The sequence below is a fragment of the Alosa alosa genome, chromosome 11 (genome assembly GCF_017589495.1).
Source record: "Alosa alosa isolate M-15738 ecotype Scorff River chromosome 11, AALO_Geno_1.1, whole genome shotgun sequence".
Taxonomy (NCBI): domain Eukaryota; kingdom Metazoa; phylum Chordata; class Actinopteri; order Clupeiformes; family Clupeidae; genus Alosa; species Alosa alosa.
The window spans coordinates 10,639,508-10,651,859 of record NC_063199.1 but is presented as its reverse complement, the minus strand read 5'-3'; the positions used below and the strand labels follow the sequence as shown (position 1 = coordinate 10,651,859).

At 41.1% G+C, this 12,352-nt stretch overlaps 1 protein-coding gene across 5 annotated transcripts in view; it reads right to left on the bottom strand.

The window, feature by feature from the left end:
* The window catches only part of ptprz1a (protein tyrosine phosphatase receptor type Z1a), a 45,126-nt gene extending 35,510 nt beyond the window's left edge, over nt 1–9,616 (bottom strand). For all 5 annotated transcript variants that reach the window (XM_048257020.1, XM_048257021.1, XM_048257022.1 and 2 more), the window contains exon 1: nt 9,342–9,616. In XM_048257020.1, the coding sequence (XP_048112977.1) occupies nt 9,342–9,405 (64 nt within the window). In that variant the 5' untranslated portion in view covers nt 9,406–9,616. The remainder of the gene's footprint in view (nt 1–9,341) is intronic.
* Between the last annotated feature and the right edge of the window lie 2,736 nt (nt 9,617–12,352).

Below are 12,352 nucleotides of genomic sequence, written 5' to 3'. Positions count from 1 at the left end.
CCCGCCCACAACATTTGAAGTCGGGAAGTTCGGTCTGGATTTATTCCGTTGTGGAGCACCTATGCCTGAACCAGAGCTGTTCAGAGTCATGGTTCGGACCAGAAGTGCTCAACGGTTTTGTTCAGAGCTGAAAATGCAACTGTGTTTGACAGAGGACTAAAAGGTAGACATTTAGATTTCGCTATCACGTAAGATGTACAAGATATTGACAGCGCAATAACCAGAAAACAATGTTAAGGCATTTGTGGAGAAGAAGAACCCCTGTATCAGTTGAAACACGCTCCATGATCACATCCCAATGGAGCAGTATCAGACTCTAATTCTGACTAGAATTGAGACGACGTCAGGCTACAAACCAGGTTTAAAATCAAGTCATTCAAAGCACGGAACATTAACATGTAGTTAATCATAGCACACTAACTTTCAAAGTATTAACAGTTGATGGCATTACTAAATCCACATCACATTACATGTATAACCTGCCAGAATTATGTTTCCTTTTACTTACTGACTACCAATTATTTTTGTTTAGTGTTGAACGTGAGCATTTTCTAAAAATGAGTCATTCTTACTTAATGCAGAGAATGTTCTAGCAAAGATGGTTGATTACGAATATACTTCCTGAGAGGCCATTTCCTGTACCCAGACATGTATGCAAATAGGGTAGCAGTAGTACATGCCCCACACGAGGGGGGGCACTATCCCCCATTTATGCAGTGATCGGACTCCTTTTAACATTGAGGTCTATGGCAGAATCCAAGAATCCCCAAAGCCTTATTTTTCTGAGCAGTGGATGCACATTTGGGACATGGTATCATGATCTCCAAACCCTCCTCCCCATTTCAGGAGAATGTTGACAGTATACCCTCCAGTCGGGAGAAAATCAACATTAATGAAGGTGTACACCAAGTTTGTTTTTAGAGGTCTGGAGTGGGAAATTCAAACGGTCATCATCAGTCACGCCCCTGTGCAGGCGGGGACTGGTTCCACTTTGCCCTCATAGACATGAGACCCAGACTCATTAATTATCTTTGGAAAAGTGGAGAATTAGAGGTGTGAAATTGGACCACTGGTTCCAAATCATCTGGATGGGCTGGACCAATCAAATCATCTGGATGGGCTGTATACGATAATGGATAGATTAGCAACGGTGTCTATAATTCATGTCAAAAATCATCACTGACTGTGGAAACATCAAACTGGACTTCAAGCAACTAGGATTCTGTGCCTCTCCCTTCCTCCAGACTCTTGGGACATTGATTATACCCTGAGCAACGGTCCAGTTCTGTCTCTCCTTAGCCCTGGTAAGACACTCTAACCTGGTCTCTGATTCAGGAGTGGCTTGACACTAGGAATGTGCCACTTGTAGCCCATTTCCTGGACACATCTGTGCATGGTGGCTCTTGATGCAGACTCCAGCCTCAGTCCACTCCTTGTGAACTTCCCCCAAGTTCTTGAATCGGCTTTGCTTGATAATTCTCTCAAGGCAGCGGTCATCCTTGTTCCTTGCACACCTTTTCCCACCACACTGTCTCTCTTCCAGTCAACTTTCCATGAATATGCTTTGATATTGCACCCTGTAAACACCCTGGCCTTTCAGCAATGACCGTCTGTGGCTTACCTTCCTTGTAGAGGGTGTCAATGAGTGTCTTCTGGACAAACTATCATGTCTGCAGTCTTTCCCATGATTGTGGTTGTGTTTACTGAGCTAGACTAAGAGATTAAAGGCTCAGGAAACCAACATTTCTGTATTATAACCTCTTTATTTTAATATCTTGAGAAACAAACTTTTGATCTTCATGAGCTGTACGCCATAATCATCGACACTTAAACAAAAAATGGCTTGAAATATGTCACTCTATATAATGATTGTAAAACATATTAAACTTTTCCACAATATTCTAATTTTTTGAGACCCACCTGCAGACCAAATTTCTCCTCTTATTTTACAGTAATGGAGAGATCTCAACAGGGTCACAAATCATGCTTTTAATATTTTTTACTACCCAAATTCCTCTCTCAAGACAACCTTCACAAATTCAGAATAAAGTGTGTTTACTGTATTGTTGCTAGTCTGTTGTGGGGAGTGATAGCAACAAGGAGATGTTTTTTCAATTATGGTAGAACTTAGAGTTGCCTCTGCACTCAATTGGATAGACCTAACCAATCAGAGCAACGAAATAGCTTACCATGAGGTGTAGGAAGAAAACACACGAACCATCCTTCTTCACAAATGCCTTAACATTGTTTTCTGGTCTTTTGTAAAAGTTAGTGCCGTCAATAACTCCTACAACACTCATTAGCGAAATCTAAGAGATGCGTAGGGTAGGCTATTAGGAAAAAACTGATAGCCTATATCCCCTCCATTTTTAAAAATAATTCTGTTGAACACTGATATGCTACAAACATGTTAAACAGCTGGGAAAGGCTGTCGCAAATCCCTCGAACAGGTGGTCAATCAGAGATTTCAAACAAACGAGGGAACAACATGTCACAATGCAACAGCGCTGTTTTCCTTGATGAAAGTGAAACCACGAGTTTTCCCACATCTCAACTTTGGCCAAAGTTTTTAGAAATAATCGTGATAAAACCTCATTAAATAGTATGCATTTTCATATGGGGTCTTAAAAGCCATGTCTCCTTCTAGCAACAGCGTTTTTGTAAGCCTAATCTAAGCGTGCTCAGATGACGTGATAGACCAGGCGCTGTTGCTCACCTGTCCATCATCGTAAAGCCCGATTTGATTGGTCCGCCAGATCTGGGGCGAGCATACTTGCTCCACAATGGAGCAATGCCAGACCGAACTTCCCTACCTCAAATGTTGTGGGCGGGACTAAGTTCGGACTGGCACCCAGGCTATTTAACTGTAGCAGAACCATAAAATAAAGCTACATTTCTGCTGTCTGAAAACATATGTAACGCAAAGTGGATGAGTATCTCGGGCAGCTGTGACCTCCAGTGCCCTAAAATGAACTAAACCTTGACCTCTGATCACATGACCTTTGACCTCACAACCATGAGTACCTAATCAAGTCAAGTCAAGTTTATTTATATATTTAATTTCATACACAGAGGTCATTCAATGTGCTTTACATAAACAAAACCAAATAATAATAACAAATAAAAGCATAGAAGGACAATATAGTCAAAGAATAGTTCAAAAGGTAAAGATCATAATAAAAAGAAAACATAAAACACAAGGTAAAATCATTTAAAAATAGAGAATGATTAAAAAGACAAAATAAAAGACACTGCTCCTAAAAGGTCCTGCTCCATTAAGTGATTTATAAACAAGCAGTAGTGCTTTAAAGTCAATTCTGTGACTTTAAGCCAGTGCAGGGACTTAAGAATTGGAGTAATGTGGTCAGTTCTTTTAGTTTTTGTGAGAACCTGAAGCTGTTTGATAGTCTTTTTAGGAAGGCCGGTGAAAAGTCCATTGCAGTAATCAGTGCATGTAGAGTTTGTACTGATGATCTACACACAGTTAGCCTCGTGAGACCATCCTGATCTCGCCAGCTCCATTTTTCCACTCGCAGATCAGTCTGGCTTCTTGCGATATAGAAAATCTGGAGCCGTTCCCCAAACGAACGGCTAATCAGTGTTGGTTTTGAGGCGGGTTTAGGTTAAAGGAGAATTCCGGTGTGATTTTGACCTAAAGTGTGTTGAAACATGATACCGAGTGTGAATGTATGTCTCATAGCTCATCTCGGCTTGTCCCCTGGCGCAGTTTTTCGATGGGGGTGCCTCGGGCATCGGCCTAGCCATGCAAATAAATCACTGTTTTACACCATTTACGAGGCTCAAAGTAGCTCTATACTTCATTGGTAGACTTCTGAGGGCCTTGACATTTAAAATGAGACATTGAGAACTTTGAAAAAGCACTGGTAGTTTATTTACAAGACGATTTATACAGACAGTACCTTTAGGAAGTTTACCGTTCACCGGCATCTTGAATTCAGTCACGATAAGTTGAGCGGCGAGTACAAATGAACAGGTATGATAAGGGATCAGATCCCAAAAATAATTCTGTGGAAATGCATGGATTCCAGTTGCTTCCAGTAGCAGTAACTGGAATCCATGCATTTCCACAGAGTTATTTTTGGAATCTGATCCCTGTTCATTCGTACTCGTCGCTCGACTTATCGTGACTAAATTCAAGATGGTGGCTTTTATTGTGATTAACTGTGCAAAACTGATGAAGACCCATCTCTCCTCATGGGCGATATCACACTAACACTGTGCTATGCCGGACAGAGCCACACACGCACGGACGGACACATGCACGGATGCACACACACACATATGCACAGACATAAAGACAGACGACCGGAAATCAGTATGCCCGCATCCATAATTTTATGTACTATTATTATGTACTACTTTTTATGTACCTACCTTGTGTGTTTTATGTTTTCTTTCTTATTCTTTACTTTTGAAACTATTCTTTAACTATTGCCCTTCTGTGCTTTCATTATAGCTGTTTGCTTTTGTTTTTGTAAGTCACATTGAATGACCTCTGTGTATGAAATGCGCTATATAAATGAACTTGACTTGACTTGAATAACATACAACAGAAAGGAACAGGTATTGAGACCTTCTGCCACCTTTTTATCTTTGGATTTAAAACGCTTCCTTATGCCTCTTTATCCTATACTCATCCTCTTCAGCCCAAGCCAGTCTGGTTTCCTTATCCTCTTACCATACGACCTTTTTCCTTCATCACCCCAGCGCCTTTCCCTACCCTCAGTATTTAAAATCTGCTCAGACTCAATACAGAATAAATTTACATTTATATGATATTATGTATGTGTAAGAGAAATTGAGTAGGCCTACTGGCTTTTACGAAACATGTATAAATACAAAAACTAAAACCTCATTCTTATGCATTCTTTAAGAAATGGAATTTAATTCATTGCTGAAATGTGTTCATCCTCAAATGACAAAGTTAATGTGAATTGAAAGAGCCTGCATAAATCCCAGTTGCTTTTCACCTCCACTTCTCTACAGCCATTTTCTCTGGACCATACGGAGCAGGAAGGGTGGATGAGATTAACAAGCTGCATCAGACTAATTAAAGACCCACCAGATCTCCTTTTATTTCCTTGACGGCCTCAGGGGCCCATTTGAGCAGCTATTTAAAGTGATAACCTAATTGAAAAGGGAACAGATTTTCAGATGGGGGAATACTCACAGGAGGGATGCCATAGGGTTGTGGGTTAACCTCTTTAGGCCGACTTGTCCTTGACTCACCCTCAGATGAAGTCCCAAATGTTGTCTACTAGTCCGAGAGGACCAACACGCTCCAGAGTGAGTCAGAGAGTTGGGAAACTGAACTAAAGTGCATTTAAAGTGTCCAGTGTTGCATGTTCTACACTAACACACTTTACACAGCTTGACCAACTTCAATTTGACACTTAGTAGAGTTACATAACTGTGCATCTCCATGCTGGAAAAGCCATACATAACTGTTTCACTCATAAAGCACACTCACAAGAAGCCCATAATGCCACTAATAGTTAATTATGTAGTATTCAGATTCTAAACAAAAAATGAAGTAGAATAGAAGACAATGCTGTGTGTCTATGTGCAGGCTGATCATACCAAGATAGATAAGCTTGATAAATGGATCTCTGGGTCTTAACACTCCAGATGTAGGGCATCTGCCAGCTGCCAATCCAGAGCACAGATGTGTAATGGTGCCAGTGTGCAAATGGGCAAAACTGGCAGAGCTGGGGGCAGGTGCACCCACATAGTGTGCCATTTAAAGATGGCATAGTTAGGTTCATTACTGAGTTTGAGTTCACAGGACCAGCTGATGGTAGTCAAAGTAACTGGCGAGAAAGAGATGGTGGAAGGTAGTCAATACTAATATAAGAGGTGTATGTATAGATAATTCTCCTCTAAAGAAATCAGTCCACACTGACAACTGCAATTCCATCCTGTACATAAAGAACCTCACTAGCTTGAAATCATCCAGAACTCTGCAGCATGGATCATTGATGTCCCAAATCAACCAGCCACAGTAGGCTACACATTTTCTCATCCAATATGCGCCTCCAGAATAAAGTTCAAAATACTATTTACATACATACATTCAAAATAGTACTTATGCACTTAGCTACTGACATATGTGTGCCACCCCCAACTGCACTGCCCCTCCTCGCTGACTTATTGGACATCAACATCCTTTCAAATACTTTCTGTTCCAATGGACATTGCACCTATATCAGCCGTGGAACTTCCTTCCCATACAATATACAGTCATACTGAGATGATATTCCAAAAGTGACAAAGGCAGCGATGATAAAGCACAGCCCATCTCGTAAAGCTTAAAACCTCTGAAAGTATGTTTTATTGTTGAGGTGAATTAAAATTGGATTCCAGAATACTAACATAAAATTCTTAGGCTATACATTAGATCCTACTCAATTCCCTAAACTTCTGACGCATAGATATAGCCTTTGTGATGCACTTAACTCTGTAATGCATACACATCACCTTGCTCTTTTCTTTTTCACCAGCAACAGCCCTTTCTGGCATGAGACATGCCACTCCTGTCAGCTGATGCCATTAATTAAGTGGCAGCACAGAGGCGAAGGTCCTCCTGGCACAGAGCCACTGGGGCACCCACAGAGACCATCACACTAAACATGACAGTGATGAAGGAGGAAAAAAGTGAGTGACAAATGTGAGCATGTGAGAGAAAGCAAGAGAGGGAAAGAGAGCAAGATAATAAAGAGGATGGACCAACACTGAAGGGAGTGGGACGAGTCAGCTCTGAGAACGGGCTACGTACAAGGAACCAACCCCGGTGGGAACGGACACAAAAGTGAAGGCCCTTGACAAATGGTAACAGACATCAACAAGCACACAAATGCACACACCATTCTCTCTCTCTCTCTCTCTCTCTCTCACACACACACACACACACACACTTTCACTTCTCTGCAGGTCCCCCTATTATAGATACAGGCCGCTACAGCACCATAGGAACAAATTGCAGATAATATGTGCGTCCAACTCACATGGCCCAGCACAAAGGTGACCACCCCAAAGTCCAGCACCACCAACCTCCATCCTCCAGCACCACTCCCAGCTCCATGTGTCCTCATCAAATAGCCCATCAACACTGGCTGCTCCCCCTCTAGCCAGCTAATGCACAAAACAAATCACACAGCTGACAGCATAATTCACAGTGGGGCCTTAGCTGGCGCGCCGCTTAAGGCTTCCCCTTGGCCCATTGAGGATGGCCCCCCTCCACTGCACCCCCCCCTCGTCTCCTCTCCGCTCCCCTCAGGAGGAGGCAGGAGCAGACCCACCAGCTCAGTGTGTTCCTCTCTATGCCTGAATGAATGCGCTTGAGCCTAATACCGACTAATCTGGTCATCAAGTAGCCCTGCTGCCATGCACTGAAAATCTGACCCGCCAGCAGACCCTCCTCCCCACCACTGCCCCATCAGCCCACTCCATCCAGAGAGTACTGAGGATGGTGAGCAGGGGGTCGGCACCCACAAGCCACTCTGAGCACACTCAAAGAGAGGAATACTGAGGAAAAGTCTGAAAGACAGGAAGTGAAAAGAGGGAGACTGGCACAGTGGAAAACAGAAAGAGCGTAAAAGTGATTAGCTCCCTCTGGGTTTAGCTAAGGTCTTTAAAAACTGTTTCAGTTCACCAAACCAGCTACTAAAATGATTCTCAAACTGGAACCCTACTAAAATATGCTATATGTGCTTTTTACAAGAAGTAACACAATCACATTAACACTGATCAACATGGAATTCAAAAACAATCTCCAATGTAAGTCTATAGAACATTAGTGTAGTCAACTTTCCTCATGAATCAAGATGTTGTTTAAATCAGACTTAATAATATAGCATGTCTGAAGCCACAGTGTCAGGCAGGTGTAAATTAATACACACAATGTCAGTATGAATGACTGCAGTCGGTTGACTGGGTGACCGTCTGACTGACAGGTGGATGCACTAAAAGTGCCATCTGTCAGCAACAGCCCACAGGAAAACAACACTGGAGATTTGTGATAGGGTGGGCACACACACTGAGCCACACAGTGATTTGCAATGATGCACTTCAGTGCACAGGTGATTCATTCATTCATTCATTCACTTTTTCACTCCTGTGTGCCTTTACCACTCTCTTTTCAACTGTTCAGGGATGCCTGCCACCTTTGTCGATTGAACGCCCTGCTGGAATTGAAATGATGTTGTGAAGCAGGTAGGCTAGCACTAGGCCTATTAGAAATCAATTTCTCATAAGATTCCAAACTTTCTCTCCATTCATCTCATTCTTCTCCTTGCAATATGCCTTCCCACATTAAAAAGAATGATTGTTCACTCAATGGGAATACCAAGGCCAGTCACAGGCAAATAATGATGTCAACTTTTAAAAGAAAAAAACGCTGTTAAATTTCAGGTATTTTATGCTATTAGTAATAAAAGTAGCCTAGTCATCATCATTAACCAGTGAGGATCACAAAAAATGTTAGAACCAACAAAATGTTGCCAAATCCCAGTATCACCACCTCTAAATCTACTACATAGACCTACACCCACTCTCCCCTTCTCAAACACACACCCTCACACAAAGAGTTGTTGGTATGAAAAGACCTCTTGGTATCAGTAGCAACAGACGAACCTCAGCTGCCAGACTATTCATTTAAGTAGCGAGTTTTGACCAATCAATTCTTGTTTGGGTGCACAAACATAGCGCTTGACTTGATAATAACACAGACCTAGTCCGACTACCGTAGCGAAAGCCCCTTTTCATGCGTGACAGGTCCCTTTTTGTGGTGATGGACTAAATAAATGCTATAGCTTACGCCTGATGCCGGCGAACGATTTAATTGAACCAGTGCGTAATTGTATGGTGTCTCTTGAGAGTATGTGTTTGCTGTCTTTATTTAAAAACAGAAAATGTGATCAAGCAGAACGTAGAGATTCAATGAAAGCCCAAACCAAAGTCCTTGCCTGAGACGGATGCTGGTCAGTAGTATTTAGTGAATAGGAATAGGTTTATTCCTTTGTAGCGCGACCTGCAGAACACTAAATTTCAAGTGCCATGTCAGTTTAACAAACAGCCTAGGTTTCAAAATCAGTTCAGTGTATTGGCCTCAATAAGATGTACAACATAGATACCATCGAACCTATTTGTACTTGAACTTCGGTGTTACTGCGTAACAGCAAAACAACAGCCTCAATTCAGTATTTTAAATCTTGTTTTATTGGCTGTATAGCCAATGAAAAGTTAAGACAAATCACATTCTAGCCTATTGCTACACTGCAGCTGAACTACTACTCAAAGAAGCAGGTTTCCAAAGTCCTTACCTATTTGACAGAGAAGCAAGAGCTGACCAAACCAAAGAACGTTCCTTAAGCTGGTAACCTCCATGTTCTCTCTACTTTGTACTCGCAGAATGGGTGATGGGTTGAATTAAGTTATAGGGGGTAACACTCCCACTGCGAGAAATAGTTTACATTTGTCTCATTCCGATAAACCTTTGACGTTACCACGCTCCACACTGCGCTGGCGACTCTCGCCCCGTTGCGAATGCAACCCACGGCCTTAACAAGACAGAGAGCTGCGCTTTACGGTGTGCGCCGCCCACAGACCACATCAATCTGGGCGCTACTTTCTGTACAGAGGTGAAGTTGCTCACACGAGAAAAGTAAAATGCCTTTCTCTCTGGGGAAAAAATCATGCTCAGTACTATCATTAACAGGTAACGAGATGTCCAATACGAGAATAATGTCGCTGTGGAATGTGGGTTAATTGGGATAATGCCAGTATGTGAGTGTGTCAGGAAAGGGGCAGAAATAATCCTACTTGTGCATGCAGACGCACCACACAGACATTCAGTTTAACAAAATGTTTTTTTTTATAAATAATCTTGCATTTAATGATGATCATCTATACATTCTGACAGACAATACAACACACTAACCATAAGAGTATTACAATAATGGTGCCTAGTGAATACCTTAATTATTTAGTGCAGTGATTTTATGTACATTAGGCTATATGATTATTATTCTTAACGGGCAGTTGAGTAAGAGTATTTCTGGCATTCAACAACTTTTTTTTGTATTTTCCAAATGTATTTTCATATTTTATTTAATTTGTTCCCTATATATAGGTAGATACAAGTGAAACAGCTTTATGGCCAGTCCACTGATGGGGTCGTTTTTCTACTTTAATAATGTTCTGCCATGCTCCCTGTTTGCACCCCTGTGAATACATTTGCATATTTTACACTGGATCACTGGATTATCTGTAATGTATGCACATGCTTCTCACTTGTTGAATTGTATGTTTCTGCAGTGAAAAAAAAATCTGAATCTAAATCTGAAAAACTGAATCTACATCTATTACAGGCATTGTGTATCTGTGTGTGTGTGTGTGTGTGTGTGTGGATGAGAGAGAGAGAGAGAGAGAGAGAGAGAGAACACTTAAATAGTTTGGTTCTTTCAGGATGCATTTAAGAAAGGAGATATTCTATTTCGACTTTTTTAAACACTTTTTGTAGTTTTGTTTCTTCTTTTGACTATTGTTGTGCAGCTACTTCTGATACTATCTTCAAATCAATTGATTCACATGGTATTCAATCAACCACTTAGATTCATGGATCTATTGTCATGTGAAGGACAGATAAACACATCTGTTGTTCCAAATGGCTGCAAATAAGCATCATTCACCTCTGTAGTCTGGGCTGAACTGCCTCAAGTTGTCACAAGGTTACATTGCCAACTTTATCACCAAAACATGAGTTACTGTGCAAACTTACTTCCACTTGGGCTGTTATTTGTGTTTGTAGGGTTTGTGCATGTCTTTCAGTTATTAGATTACTAGCTTTCAACCAAAACACTGTGTGTGTGTGTGTGTGTGTGTGTAGCTTTCAACCAAAACACTTTCAACCAACCCCTCTGTATCATTTCTAGAGATTGCCAACAGTATGAAAATAAGTCTAAGAGTAACCCCTTTCCCTTTTTTAGAAGAATCATTAGCCTTCAGTAAAACAATTTCATAATTTCTCTTTTCAAATGCAGGTTTATCGGGGGCCTTATTTGCAACACATTTTGGCCAATAGACAAGCAAATAAATTAATTTGAACACCTGAAACAAAGTCTCAAGATGAACTGCTCAGAATAGAAGATTAGTAAACATATTTCCACCCATCCTTTAGTGTGCATTTATGATAGTTCCAAAGGGACTTCATTTTTAAATTTCTCCCTCAAAGTCTGCATGGGCTACATGCACAGTTCTTTATATAGATTGTTATTAGCAACCAGTCAGATCTCAGTGTTCTAACAATTTGTGTCATGACCTCATTTCCTCACAAATGACATTGATCCCTCTGCCTCCGCATCAACTCTGTTTTTGGTTCACTGCCTTAGCTCAATTATTTACTTCACATTACAATCTACAGTAGCTTGCTACACCAGTTTTATTGACAACAACCTATGTCACCCAAATCCCAATTTAGTGGTAGACCAAATCAATGGCTCAAAGTGCATTGTGGGTGATAATGGTGACCGCTCGCACCTGCTATGCCCTGCTTTGAGATCTGGTCATTCACTACAAATCACTTACTAGTTATGTGACAGCAATACTAATGGAAAAATACTTTAGATTAGAATGTTGAAGAAAAGCATCATAATTAAGATTGTGTCGGCATAATTAATTAAATGGCCCACTTCCTATTTTAACGCTAGGTGAAGTTCTCTCATCAATATTTCATGAGGACACAAACAAGGCAGCAATACTCCCTTACTAATAGTACTAACTTTCATAAAACTGAATAGATATTTATTTTACAGCATGAACAGAATATGAATCAAGTTATTTGTTTACCTTATAAAGGAGTGTATTTGTACTCTTTCCCTTTACTTTCTCCAAGTATTCATAAATATTGCAATTACAAATCATAGTGAATCACTGATGGAATAAGATATGAAAAAGAAATGCTTTCAGAACAATATTGAGAGTCCCTGCACTTGGCTCTCATACTTTTGATGACCCATCAATATTCAAAGCTCTGCTGCTCTATTGTTGAGGCCAACAGTCTGTGAGCCTTGGTTACCATTCATGTTTTATGAAGATTAACTGTCATTGTGGGCTTCCAATGTACCACTCCTCTGTGAGCATTGTGAGCCTGTCTCCAAACTCATTTTCTGGGCTCTGAGAGCTGTATCCACTGCAGCGTGGAGCTCTCAGCATACCAGTCCCAGAACAAAACACCCCTCCAGAGCCCCAAACTTGGAGTTGAAATCAAAGTGCTTACAAATGACATCAGGTTCCCTGAGTGTCAGAAGAAAAGATGGGAGGCAGCATTGAAGGC